The 14,873-nt window shown below is 41.1% G+C and overlaps 1 protein-coding gene across 2 annotated transcripts; it reads right to left on the reverse strand.

The window, feature by feature from the left end:
- Nucleotides 1–243: 243 nt before the first annotated feature.
- APOOL (apolipoprotein O like) lies at nucleotides 244–14,052 on the reverse strand. Of its 2 annotated transcripts, none has more exons than XM_030967917.1 (9): nucleotides 13,998–14,052; nucleotides 10,735–10,839; nucleotides 9,864–9,983; nucleotides 8,776–8,830; nucleotides 8,531–8,629; nucleotides 8,131–8,222; nucleotides 7,696–7,782; nucleotides 5,984–6,140; nucleotides 244–4,302 (listed from the first exon to the last, which is right to left on the reverse strand). In XM_030967917.1, the coding sequence occupies exons 1-9, from the start codon at nucleotides 14,007–14,009 to the stop codon at nucleotides 4,205–4,207; spliced, it is 825 nt and encodes a 274-aa protein (XP_030823777.1). In that variant the 5' UTR covers nucleotides 14,010–14,052; the 3' UTR covers nucleotides 244–4,204. The 2 variants fall into 2 exon arrangements, with proteins under 2 accessions (XP_030823777.1, XP_030823776.1); XM_030967916.1 differs by lacking the exon at nucleotides 13,998–14,052 and adding an exon at nucleotides 12,345–12,739.
- Between the last annotated feature and the right edge of the window lie 821 nt (nucleotides 14,053–14,873).

Below are 14,873 nucleotides of genomic sequence, written 5' to 3' on the forward strand. Positions count from 1 at the left end.
AACCACACACAATCCAGTGCCTACTGATTGGCCTTTTAAAAAAGTATTGGCTTTGTGGGACCCCACTTTCTTTTGGATTTAAAATGTTTTCAGCTTTTCACTAAAATACTCCAAACTTTCACTACAAGATAACAACACTGCTGCATTCCAATTCCTTTCCAGTATCTCCCAAGCTGTTCAAGAATGACAGGGACAACGTGCCATTAAAACAGCCCCATTACTCATTCACACAATTCTCCTCCTTTTGAGTATTTCACTCTTTATTTTACACATGGATTACATAATTTATGACCCGTGCTTGGCAAATTACTTAATCCAGAAGACTGGCACAGTCACACTGAGACAAACACATTTACCACCTGCTTCCTTCTTGAACAGTGTCACTCCTCCAGCATGGATAAAAACTTTAGTTTTTCCAAGTCCTGAACTACACCATTCTTTAGAAAAAATACCAAGAGAAGAACATGGAAGCACTTCTCAAAATTCAGGCCACTGAGCATTGATCTGTCCTATTGCTTCAGGGATTTGTTCCAGGAGTGTTTCAATACTTCAGGGTGAAGTTTTTCCCCCAGCATTAATAAAACAAATGTGACTTAGTCATTAGAAATGAACTCTTAAAAAGTACTTGAAAGGGAAGGAATTGACAATTTTCCTACAGATGAAAACAACAGACAAAAATTAAACTTAGTTTTTAAAAAGTATCTTATCACCCTTTATTTCCAGGTGCCTCACAGCGATATGACAAAATAAAGTATCACAATCAGTTTTATGTAAATAAAAAATTAATACCAACAAGCTCCAAATCTCTCTATATTGAATACAATCAACCATAAATAAAAACCCCATGCATTAAATTAAAGCTATTCCTGTATTATAAAATACCATGTGACCCCATTCTTTAAGACGTTGATTTTTTCACAAATATATAACTTATATAAAAATTACAATATACATTCTTACTTTTATGTGACTGTATTATTGCATTGTGAAACAAACTTAAGTGACACTTAAGGATACATTTCAGAGGCATTTCAAAGTGTTTCACTATAAATTAATAAAACCATGTCTCACAATAAAACTTTTCCCATGTTTTATGTTAACTTTTCAGTGTAACAGATTTGTCTGTTGGGTCTGAAATCTTCAAGAGCCCAAGTCAGGCACGTGGTTACCCAGGACTCACAAGAGTGGCATCATCCAGATCTGAGTTTGCTTTTTTAAAGCCATTGCATAGCACCTTTACTAGAAATTACTAATACAGACATGTGGCTACAGCTCCTTGCAGTCAAGAGTAAAGTATTAAATAACCCCTGGAGGTTCAGATGTCTGAACTGAAAGCAGAGAACACACCCAGCCAGAATACAAAATTTGCCATCTTTCTCCTCCACTTTCTTTGGCTGCAGTTAGGGAAGATTTTTCTTTAGCTGTCCCTGTTTCACAACCAAAACCTTCTAATTTTAACCCCACTGTGTGGGGATAGTAAACAAAAATTGGTGATACAAATGAAACAAACAGAAAATTACCCTGCCTTGAGGAGAAAGAGAAATCTCAGCTGATGAAAAAACTAAATTAGAAAGTGACAATAACATCAGCAGTAGCATCACCATCAACTGGTGTGGGTTGGAAGGGACTTAGAGCCCATTTTCTTCCACTCCTGCCATGGGCAGGGACACCTTGCACTATCCCAGGCTGCTCCAAGCCCTGTCCAACCTGGCCCTGAGCACTTCCAGGGATGGGGCAGCCCCCTGGCAAACCCTGAGCTGGAATAATCCTGTGCTGCTCACTCCTCTCACCTACCAAACCATGACACAGCACAGGGACTCCTTTCTGTGAGCACAGAAGTGCATCCTTCCTCTTGCTGTCCATCAGAGTGGGCAGGAACACTCATTTTATGTTATGATGTTTAACTCTGAGGTTTAGTTCTATCCCAGTGTTGCCCTAAGGAGTCAATAGAGCCTGAAATGCAGCCCAGGACAGCTTTGGGCACCAGGGCCATGCACAGCACCAGGGGCTGCCATGGAGCTCCTGGCTGCCCAGCCACAGGGCCAAGGGACATCTGAGCCCAGCCAGCCCCTCCTGCAGCACCAGACCTGAAGGAAATGCCCTCAGTACCTGGGCAGTGCAGGGCAGTTTCTGGCACCAGGGAAGAGGCAGTGTCCCAAGGCTGCTCTCCTGGGAAGGGCAGATGTGCTGGCTCCACAACAGCAGCCCTGCAGCTCCTCTCCCTGCTCCCACCAGACCAATTCCTCGGCAGTTTTTCACTATGGCCTGAAAAATCTCACCACAGTAAACTCCTGCAAAATCCAAGCAATCTGCATCATCTTACCTCTCCTGTTGACTTGCTGTGCTAGCACATCACTCAAAGTTAGAATTTAACAATCCAGGAGCAGAGCAGATGGCTTTTCCTTCATGTTTTTATCCAGAATGTTATCAAAGGGAGACAGATAATACAATTTCTGGCATTCAGTCATGCACTTGAAAATGATAATTTCTTCACAATTTTCACTTATGTCTTCATCTGTTTCCCTGGAAATGGTATATGAAGCCCAGCCATCTAAGTTTTCTACTCTTCTCTCTGTGATGAAACACTAAATGTGTCATGTCCAGGAGCTCTCTGAAGATTGATTTAATATCCTCTGATTGCTGCCTGAATTCTGACAGTTGCCTGGGCCTTTAAGAAATGATTAAAGAAACAAAAGACATTCAATCCTGTCAGCTGTCCCAGGCAATTTTCACTAATAGAATTCTTCTTTTAAACTCCACATTTTCTGACTTCACCTTGCACTGGACTCTGTGTAACAAAAACCAGCACTTCACGAAATTTGGATTTTAAAATATCAATTTGTTTCTGACCCATCCTAAAAGCTTTTCTTCTTTTGCTCATTCACCATTTGTGCCTTCTGCACATTCCATCCTGCAGCATCTCCTCACAACTTTGCTGATCCCACAGGGACACCAGGAATTCTGCCTGTATTTCACTGGTCATTTGACTTTGCATCAGCAGCCTTGCAGAGAAATCAGGTTGTGAAATTTCTTCTTCTGGAGAGCAGGAGCAAATATCCCATCACATCCCAGTGCTGAGAACAGCAGCAGTTCAGGCTTTAGCCTTCCATCCACGCTATCTGGTATCTCTAGCTTCCCCCTCAATTTTACAGCAAAGCCCGTATTTTCCTTAATTAAAAGGTAACAGAATGAAGAGAAATGGAGGATGAACAGAAGTACAGGGATATGCACCATGATAAAAGCAGTGTTTGAAAGCTTCATCCTAGGAAACTTAATTTCTAATATCATTCTCGAGGAAAAACACAGAATTTCACAGAAATCCTACCAAAATCAATGAGATATTGCATACAAACTTGTGGGATGAAAAAGTTGGCTGCCTACTACTTCTGCACTTTTACTGTCAGCAGTTTAAACCTTGAAACTACAGATTTCCAACTTCCTAAACACTTCTAATGGATTTTATATAAATTCACTATCAGTTTCATGGATTAAGCAATTCAAGCACAGTTATTCCAAGTATTAGAAGTAAGTGAAAGCTGATGCTTAGTCTAGAAAGGAAGTTTAGAGATCGGTTGTGTGGTTTTGCCCAACTTCAGAGACATCTGAACACAGCAGAGGTGTGCAGGACAAGGAGTTGTTTCCATGCACCTTTGTGAAAGAGGCAAACAGTACCAAATTATTTTGCAATGAAAAAAGTGACTCTTTTACACAAGCTTTAAAGCCAATGCTGTTCACATCATACAACCACGGAGATTTTAAGGATACTCAGACCAGCAGGAACTTGCACTTCATTCCAGAGCTGAAAGATAAAAGACAAAGAAGCCTCTGCAAACCCCATCCCTCACATTCTTCATTCAGATCAAGGAACATCTGAGCCAAAGCAGAGATACGTTTGCATTTTCAAATATCCTTTGTGAAGTGATATTTATTAGCAAGTTTGGCACAGAGAAGTCCCACTGGGAGAAGACACAAATCTTGTTTTCTCAGTGTCTCACTAATGACACTGAGTGAATTCCCACTGCTTTTATGGAGTCAGGAACAAAATAAGCACTAAACAGAATCATGTAAGTCAATAATACAAATTGGAGATAAGAAAATATCTGATGAAATTATACCTCACAGAGTGTGTATTGTAAAGATTATTCCTTCCCTTCTTCCCTCCCCCTTATCTGTAACATTTTGCATTTTGTAAAGCAGACTTGGCTTAGCTCCTGGTGCTGTACATGTCCACATCTTCTGGGCTGGACTGACCATGGTCTGCAAGTTTTGGATCAGGCTTAAATTTTGATTTCTTCACTGTTCCTGTTAGAGATAGTGAAAAAAATATGGTTAAAAAGTATGCTTATAGTTGAGCTGTAAGGAAAAAAAGCTTAGTGATACATGTTGAGAATTTCTGTATTACCAAACACTTAGAAAAGATCAAAACCTGCCTGCTCCAGTTCGAAGTGTGTGAAGAAGGAGGATGAGGGCAGGTTGGAACACTGAGCACAGCAGTGGATGGAGAGCAAGAGCTCTTCTCACTCTCCAACACCACTTCCTACCCCAGCAGAGTGAGAGAAGAATTTGTGACGCTTTGCCCAACACATGGAAATGAAGGGAAAGTTTGAGGTGTGGAAAAAGTCCCCTAGTGTTTCTTGTCCAGGAGCAGAGATGGATCCCACAGCCAGCCCTGCCAGATCTCCCAGCAGCTGCTGCCAGATGGCAAGAACTCCACGTGAAGACAAGCACTCTCACCTAGTTTCATTTCTGAGCTTCCAAAAACCACAAACTGAGCTTAGTGAACCACTGAACCCTCCCACTCACTGAAGGACAGAGCACAGCTGATATATTTAATGATACTGCAATTCCAGAGCATCTAGGGGGATATAAAGGCAGCTTTTCTGGGGCTGTGGCTCCTGTTCCTGATCTGCTTCTTTTCTAGCTACATCACTTGATCCAACAAAGGGTGTTACATTCTCCTGAAAGCTTTGCTCCACTTGGACTGAGAAAATAAACATCTCTGGCAACACAGATTCATTTAGGGCAGGGATATTTTTGGCTGTATTAAGGACATGAACTAATTCCACCTATAAAAGCAACGACAGATCTATAAACACAAACCCAATAAAGACAGTTTGGCCTGGAGCAAGTGTAAAAACAGATCAAAGCCTTCCACAAACTAAATCAGAAAAAATTCAGATGCAAAGCAAAGATGTGAATGCATACGACAGTGAAAATAAAGGAAAAAAATAGTAAAACCCTCATCCAAGTATGTTCTGCTTGCTTTCCAGAAAAAAAATCTCTGGTAACAATTCCTTCCTTCCAAGTGATTTCCTTGCAACAAATAAAATTTAGAAGTTGCCTCTTACAAGAGGTAACAATACTTTAAAACAAATTTAGTTCTCCTTCAATAGGTAATTCCACTGTTTTCTCTTAAAAATTGGACTACCAAATTTTTGTCTGTTAAACAGGCTGTTATGTGATCTAGTTGATTATCTCAACCACTTAAGGTGCACAAGGAACCAGTGCAGAAAACCCAGCACAATGAAATCCAATGCTTCATTTCTCAATTACACATCCCTCTTTCATTCCACTATGGATCCTCTCGGCACTTTTAGCAGAGGCTAAAAGTAATAAAATCCATTTGAGACTTCAATTTTCTAATAATAATCCAAATTAAAACCTTTTTGTATGACTTGCATTTGGATTATTCCTTATTTTGGCCATTGAAAGAACCTGGTTTACATTAATATTGGTTCTCTGACATTATTGAGAGAGAACAGCAAATATATAATTCTGTTATTATGACAAGGTCCACAGTGAGAAAATTATCACCTCCCTGAGGCTCTGAAATATGAATTAAATGACAGCATGTAAAATATGCTCTCAAGAATAATATGCACTGACAGCCTGCTCCAGTTTAGAGCAAGAGTAAGTGCAAAATTAAGTCAACTAATTAGATTTGCAAGTTGCCCTGAGATTACACTTGAAATGTTTAATTCACCTGATGAAGGCACTGGATCTTCATTACTCCGACACTTTACTGGAAAAGATTCAGTTCTGTTAAATGATCCTGACTCAACAGCAGACTCAGGTTTGGTACTAGAAATTCCCTTCTTTTTCTTATCTTCTTGCATAATTGGTTTTGACTCTTGCTGCAGCTGTGAACCAAATATTAATAAAAGAAAGCACCTGGGTATATGCTTAATACATTATTGCAAAATAAAGCTTTCAAGTCTGGAAGCTTATCTCATGAAATTATTTTCAGATATGACATCATGCAATGATATTCAACTAGTCAGCTGCACACAAGGGGCACAGCTGGAAAAAGTAAAATTCATGAAACCCCACAGATCAGACAGAATAAATTTATGGAGAAGGGAAATTGTCATGAGTATATACTTAGGACTGAAGCTGTGGTTTTACCAGAGACCCTCCAAGACCTTCACAAGTTCATTTCCAGGTGAGGAGCCTTTAGCCTTACACAAGACTGGAACAGCCCTGAGTGTTTACACAACACTTACTACCCCTAGTTAGCAGGAGATGGAAAGATAAATCATGGGTACACCCTAGTAATGACAAATAATGTGTCTTGGGAAGAGGCTTCACTCAGGGGAAAAAATGAAGTTAAGAGAAGTGTCTGTACCACATCAATTCTTGTTCTGCTATCAGTTTAATGACAGTTATCTGAATCTCATTTTCAAAATTCAGAATTCCATTTGTGCTTCTCAGAAGAAATAAAGGGTGAGGACTGCATGCCTATGAGCACTGTCAATTTAAAGCAAACTATTTCTACATGTTAACGTAACTGAGAAACTGAAATTTTCTTTAAAAAGAGCAATGAAAAACTACCATGCAAAGCTGCAATTTTATTTGGGAAGTGCTACTTTTGTCAAGGTTTTATAAATGTCCACTTAAAGAAAAAAACATTTTGGGTTGGATAAAACCCACATTTAATTCTGGGATTACCAACCCAAATTCCATATGTAATTTACAGAAGGTTCATATTGCCCTCTACTCTCTGCTGGCAAGGCTTCAGCTGTTTAATATGTCCTATTTTGACTGCCTCACTTAACCACACACAAAATCCCCTAAAACAGAAAAAGGAGAGAAACTAGAGGAAATTCTGAGGAGAAGAAGAATTATGTCAGAGTTAGAAAGCCTGCTCTGTAACAGAAGGTTATAGTGGGGAAGAGAATCAGGTCAAAAACCCTGATAACTTTTCCATTTGTAGTAGGCCAATATAAAGAGGTTACTGACCATTTATTCACTGTGGCTGCCATGAGGACAGGGCAAGGAGAAGAAATAAATCAGCCATGGACAATTCGTATCACAGGGTAAATAAAGTAGACTTCCTGCAAGGGTTGTAGAGCAGTAAGCCTGTCATACCTACTGTAACCCTGAGTGTCTTTTGTCCAAATTCAGGGGCTACCTAAGACCAAAGCTTGAATCAAAACGGATCCTTTATGCCAAGATAAGAGCCCTTAAGAGAGCTCTTCTTCTCCTGTGCACACTGCATGCATTGTGGGACTACAGAGGGGATCTCAAAATCCACTGGTGTGAAAACAATTAAACACCAAACTGACAAAAAGATCAGATTGGGGTTTGTGCCTTGCTTAACACCATCAGTAAACCTTGAACAGCACCAGCAGAAGAGACCACAACTTTCTAAGCTCCCTCTCAAGGTGTGAGGTGTAATGACTTCCTAAGTCCTACCTTGGTGACAGTTTCCTTGTCTGCCCACAGTGACCTCACAGCCTCGTAGGTCTGGTGACTCGCATAACGCAACTTTTTCCCTGTTACCTATTTTTTAGAAAAACATAATTTAACAATAGTCTTTAAAATAAAAGACAGAGTATTCAAATGAAATTAATCACATTTGCATGAGAACATGCTCAACTCCATCCTAAGGCATCAACTTTTCAAATCTACTATGTATTTCCCTTACACCAAGCAAATTGTAAATAATGTTTAAATTGGTATTAGGAATCCATAGGGAACATTTCCATGCTAAACCCCCTACTCCAAATGAAATCAAACCCTGATCAGCAGTGTGCTGGCAATGTTGGCACAATAGATGGAGCACCAGGTTAAAGGATCCAAACTTGTCCCACTGTGTTGGAAATGACCACAGATAAACCAGAACCTTACCTTAGCAATGACCACTGACTGAGCTGGGTAACAAACAGCATATCCTACAGTAGTAAGTCCCAATGGATAAGCAATTTTCTTAAATCTAGAACCTGTACAAAGCCAAATATTTTCAATAATTAGACAAAATGAAATGCAAACTAAATAGTTGTAGCAATTAAATGCAAAGACAAATAATCCCAAACTAGGTTTTCCAATATTATGAAGAATGAGAAGAATTGTATATTAGTCTGTCTAGTCCTGCTCTGTCAGCTCTCAGCCAGTTCCTAACAGCAATCAACAATGTCCCTTCATTTACCAGGAATTTCTTTTAGTCCCACAGGCTTTTGCCAATGGTTCAGAACAGTATTCTGACCACTGGAACTGTTACAGGCCAGTCATGAAAACAAGGCAGCCCTACCTTTCCTTGCCAGCACTGCACCAGCCAGGCCTGACACTGTAATCACAGCGGCTTTGGGAAGAAATTCTGGGGGAGGGTTGTTCAGGTAAACATAAGCATCTAAGAAATGGGAAAAAAAAAAGACAAAAAAGAAGCAGGGCAATTCAGTGTCAGTCATTTTATTTCCCACTTAAGAAACAAAGGTGAAAATTTTGATTTTACTGAGAGTTTATAGATGAAATGAGACAGATATGTGACTTGCCTACCTTTTCCAAACTGAATCGAATCCATTATTCCATTTTTAATAAAGACATAGACACTCTACAAGGAAAGAAAAACAAAACCAGAAAGTAAAATCTCTGTAAAAGTAGCTGTTCACACATATCTCAGCACAATGAGACAAAGAAATACTGTGTGACATTAAAAAACACAAACCAGTGACTTTCTAGAAAGGCTGTGCAGAGATCTACCCTCTTTGTGACAAACACATATATTTTTAAAACTTACATTGGCAACTAATTAATTTAAAAAAATCTCTCTAATGTAAGCTCCCTTTCAAAACTGAAATCTGGTGAACTCTAGAATAGGAAAACACCTGGATGCCAACTGTATAGGAAAATTCAATTATAAAATACAATCTTCTCTTCCTTAGAGACTTTCTCAGGAAAACTGAAAGATCAACACCGAATTTGTACCACCAGAGGTCACTGCTATTCAGTGCAGGAACTCACAATGATTAATGGCATTAAAAAGTTTGATACAGATTTATAACAAGAGTATTTCAGTCATGCAGTCACTGGCAACATTTTTACAGACCAATGGAATCACAATTTACAGAAAAAATGAAGACATTTTGAATTTTGTTTTCAACTGTTAGGGTCTACAATTTCTGCAAAAGCAAAACACAAGTGCAACATCTCCTCTGGCCAGCAGTCAGGGTGAAGCTGCCGTTTCCCAGCAGGTACAAAAGCAGTGACAGGCACCACAGTTCCCTCTCCAGCTGGAACATGCAGTAACAGAGCTGGGAGGTGTTTCTGATGGCTCATGAGGAACAGCCTGCTGCAACAGATACAGGGGATGCATTGTTTGTCTTTTTTGTCAGGTACTGCCCTTTGGAAGGAGCTCCTTCTCCATGGACTACATCTGGAATTTCAGACTCCAAAACACCCTCAATTTCTCCCAGCAAGAATTTACCAATGTAACTCCTGCTGTAGAAGGAAGGCTCATTTTTCCATCCAAAATTATCTTATGCAAGACAAGGATCTGCCAAAAAAAACCTCCAGGGGGAAGTAAGCTGTTTTTTCAGTAGTTTAGTGCTGAGAGAACTGCAGGAAAGGCTGGGTGCATCCCTTACCTGGCACCAGCCGAAGTAGTGGCCGGTCGTCCTCCGCAGAGCCGTGAGCTGCTGCTGCAGGGGCCCCGGCTGCTCCTCGATGTACCGGGACGTCAGCGGGGGAGCACTGTAAATGGGGAGCTGCAAACAAACACAGCTGAGCAGCAGGGACACAGCTCTGCTCCTGTGAGTGCTGCAAACACAGCTGAGCAGCAGGGACACAGCTCTGCAGCACCCCTGGACCTCAAGGGGGTGCACTGTAAACAGGGAGCTGCAAACAAAGACAGCTGAGCAAAAGGGACACAGCTCTGCTCCTGTGAGTGCTGCAAACACAGCTGAGCAAAAGGGACACAGATCTGCAGCAGGGACACAGCTCTGCTCCCATGAACTGCTGCAGTTCAAGGGGGTTTTCCAAGCCTGCAAACCCTCAGTGTTCCCCCTGCAGCACACAAAGCCTCTCTGTGGAATTATGAAGTTCTAGAGTTCCAACTGGCTCTACTCAAGCGGGACTTCACTCTTTGGAAGTGAAAACTGAAACAATGGTGTGGGTTCTTAGCACCAGAATTACTCGGTATGAAGCAAAGGCATGTGTGTGGATGTGTGTACTACTAGAAACTGCACATCAGAAAAGGACTCATCAGTCAGTTTCTATTTTCACCTTTTCTGAGTTCATTTTTGAAATACTGTAATAATGAAAATGAGATAAAACTTCACTAATTTAATATTATAACACTTTGTGTTTTATTTGAGCCAAAGTGGTCAGTTATTTATTATCACATATTACTTTGCTATGTATTTTAATTACTGGATAATGTAATTCAATGGACAGAGCTGCTATTCTGCAGGTTTTTCTGGTATTATTTTAAAGACCACAAAAGAGGAAGATTCATACCTTGTCTGGCTTCACCAGCTGACTTTTTGATTCCTTTTCTGTTGCTGCATATACAGTAATACATATAAATGGCAGCCCAGATGAAACAGCTGCCAGCTTTGCCACCTGAGACAGAGAGATGAAAACAGGGAGTCTTAATGCTGAAATTAAAATTTCCCTTTGGATTGATCAAATATGGGATGAAACAAGTCACTTTTAAAGCCTTTTTTGAGCATTATGCCTTTTAGAAATGTCTTCTGACTTATACAAAGATTTTCTCAAATTATAATGGTAAAGAAAAGGTTAAAGAACCCTGAACACTTTTATGTCTAAAATACCAGGAAAAACCAGCAAACCACGCTGATGCTTCCATCACCTGTTAGGGTAAATTCAGCTGTAATTTACTCAGCATGCAGGAACTCCATTTCTGAAGAATTATTAAAGAAAAACTATTTTAACCTATCATAATTCAGATTGCTTATTTCCATACAGCATGCTACCAGAACACAACACCAATTTTCAGTAGACACTAGAAGGAAAACTGAATTTAAAAGTGATAGAGCACGAGAAAGTTGCATTGTTCACTTAAAAATAATCATGTATTTTTAAAAGTCACAATGGATTCTGTTCTCAATGTAAAGGAGAAAAAGCTATACAGGGAATGATCAAAGTGGTCCAGCTCCTGACTGACAGTAATTGCTTTACTTTTAGGTGCCTGCAGACGAACACATAAATGTTTAAAGATCCAAGGAAATAGCTGTACTGGCTAACATTTACACTGGCAGTTATCCCAAGAGGGTTTCACTCTTTTCTACTGAAATCACAAAGAACCAGAGTGAAAGAAAAAGCAACATCACCTTGACTACACTAAAGAGGCTTCACTGCATGGAGCTGCTCCTTAGCTAATCACGAGGTGCGCTGAAAGACTTCAATTAGCTAAGTTGTTTCTAGCATTAATTTATTGAAATTATTTTATTAAAAGTTCCTTACGAGGCATTATGTATCAAACAACAAAAATCATATATTTTTTAGTTAAAGAAACCACTAAGTATTTTACCTATGAAAACTCCCACAGAAGTTACTGAGAATGAAGAAATGGCAGGATCATATTTTTCTATCAAACACTAAGAAAGAAGCACAGAGAAAAACCCCTGCAACAGGCTGGAGCTGTGAAACACCCTGGGATTGCATGTTCAGCCACTAGAATGACTCCAGAACATCAGCTGATAACTGACTTACAAATAAATAAAAATCTTCATTTTGAGGAATCCAGGAAATTGCTGCAGGTACAAAAGCCAGGTGACATTTCTGGAGATGAATTCTGCACAGACACAGAGCTAAGCACCACCAGAAGGAAAGGTCAATGGCCACTATTAAAACATTCCCTGTAACACCACTGCCAAGGTCCTGACCTACAACATGGACAACCTGATGCTTTTTTCCCCAGAAATAAAAAACACACCCAAGACAAACAGACATGGCAATATTTTTGATGAGAAGCCTGAACAGCAATTATTTGCTGAAGAAATGCATTATATGCTCTCTAGCAGAAACTTGTTACAGCTACGCCTCTTAATAGTAGAACTGGAGTAAGACCAATCAAAACATAACAATAAAACTGTCAAATGTACCTGGATAATTTTGGCTTTAATTCTTTGCATTTCAAACAATCTGCTTCAAAGTGTTGGAATCTTATCAACGATCAAAAATACAGATTCTATTTAAAAAAAATTAAAAAGCTACATCACTACAAAGAATTCACTATCTTCCACTCAAAAGATGCAGAATACAAACTAAGCCATAATAAAACCATATAGTTAATTTATGCTAATCTCCAAGACATTGTTTCCCACTGAAACTGCAAATTCTGTGTGCTTGCTTCAAGAATTGGAGCAGGAAACTTGCCCTGAAGGCAGGAACTGCCTCAAAACAAAGGGAATCAAAGAATGGAGTATATGCAAAAATCTGATGCATGGATTTATATAAAAAAATACACAACTTCTGTACCACAAAATGGGAATCTACTAGCCAGGGTAAAATAAGATTAAATTTAGCAGCTACCTCGTATCAAATTTTCCATGAAAAGATGTTAATTAAAGAATAAAGAGTTATAGGTTTATTACATTCTCCTACCACGCAGATGTCTTGAGACATGTCACAAAACTGTCTCACATCCTTTTGGTTTGTTTTCCCCAGAAGTTACATGAGACATGATTGCCAGAAGCTTGCAGGCCAAACCCAGTATCCTAATTCAGGCATGTCTTTATAAATCTCTGGTGACAACCACCAAAAACTCCCCCACAAATGGAACAGATCCTTCCACTTCACCTCAACTCCCTGACACTCCATGGATTTGGGTTTAGTCTTGGTAAGTGACCCATAGAGAGTAAAATCTTAAGAATAGCACTCTTATTAATAAATATTTCATAGTAAATAGTAAAGAATACATAGAAAATTATGTCACTTCACTAAAGGTACTGAATCATTTGGATTTATCTACTAAGCCAACTAAATTACTTCAAGATCACCCAGACAGACAGCAAAGCCAAAGACAGTTTCTTCTGCTGAAACAAACAAAAGTAAAATGCTTTATTTTCTGTCCTCGTTGGCACCATCCTTTTCTTTCCAGATATATACACATTTTAAATGCCTTAAAAAAGTAAATATGAAGATTCATGTGATGAACCTATTCATCAATTTGACTGCCAACACTGGAAACCTGTCTAAATATTTGTGAGAAAGCTTAGATCTTTACATGCATGTTTTTCTGTTTAAAGACACTGTATTATTCCTACAACTAACGATATTTTAGGTACTTGTAACCCTGTTAGCTCGTAACAGCATGATTTTAACAGCCTTCTTTTAGTGATGTACAGCACCACTAGCACTTTATCATGTCACTACCAAACTATCATCTTGATATTCCTCGAGCTGAAGGTGTTTCGGGGGCTGCGAGTACACGGAGAAGCACCAGAAGAGAAACCCCGCTTTTATTCCCTGTTGTACAGTTTAACCAGCTCTCGAACCAGCTCTTTCCCCGCCAAGTCCCACAGCACCAGAGACCCCTCCCTGCCCCACTCCGCCACCTGACCCCGGCTTCCGCGGCACCGGGGGCTCCTTCCCGCCCTCACCGGCGGACCCGCGGGCGGGCCGAGCGCTCCCCGAGGGGCCGCACGGAGCCGTCCCAGCTGTCCCGAGCCGGCGGAGGAGCGGCAGCGGAGCCTGAGGGGCAGCGGAGCCGCGGGGCCGGGGCAGCGCCGGCCTGAGGGCGGGCGGACACTCACCTTGGCCGCCATGTTGGACAGCGCCGCGTACGGCGCGCGGGAAGGGCCGCGCCGGGCGGGGCCGAGGGGCCGGGGCGGGACCGCGCTCGGGCCGGGCCGGATCGCCCTCGGCCGGCGTCGCCCCGAGGCGGGCAGGGGCGCGTTCGCTTCAGTCGGCAAAGCCACAAAGCGGGCAGGGATGGATTCCCCTCACCCGGGGCGGGCATAGCCCCGAAGCGGCAGGCATGGATTCCCCTCAGCCGGGGCGAGCATTGTGCCAAAGCGGGCAGGGATGGTCCCCCTCAGCCGGGGCGGGCATCGCCCTCAGCCAGCATCGCCCCAAAGCGGGCAGGAATCCCTCTCAACCGCGGCGGGATCGCCCTAAATCGGGCAGAGATCAGTCTCAGCCGCTATCGACCTAAGGTGCGCAGGAATCCCCCTCAGCCGGGGCAAGGATCGCGCCCCGATGGGGCGGCATCGCCCTCAGCCGGGATCCCCCTCAGATCGACAGCGATGCCCCTCAGGCCGCATCGCGCTCAACCGGAATCTCCCTCAGAACACACAAAATCCCACATAAACACACAATCTAAGTGCAGATAATTCGTTTATTGAAGTCCAAATTTACAACGGAAGTTTACAACTTTTTTTTTTCTTTCCCCAAAACAAAAGGTTTGTTTGAATTTAGGAAGAATAAATGTTTGTTTTTGTTTTTGTTTTTTTTTAAATAATGTACAGACTATATCTCTTAAATAAGTTAATATCTTTGAAAAAAGAGCAATATGTTCCTTTTTTTAATGTTGCAGTGCAACTTACGACTTACGTCTGTGCAATGTACCATGAGGTATATGCCCAGTGAGCAACACACAGTGAAGTTTTCCATTCATAAATTTTCATTGT

Source organism: Camarhynchus parvulus, chromosome 4A, assembly GCF_901933205.1.
Source record: "Camarhynchus parvulus chromosome 4A, STF_HiC, whole genome shotgun sequence".
Taxonomy (NCBI): Eukaryota; Metazoa; Chordata; class Aves; order Passeriformes; family Thraupidae; genus Camarhynchus; species Camarhynchus parvulus.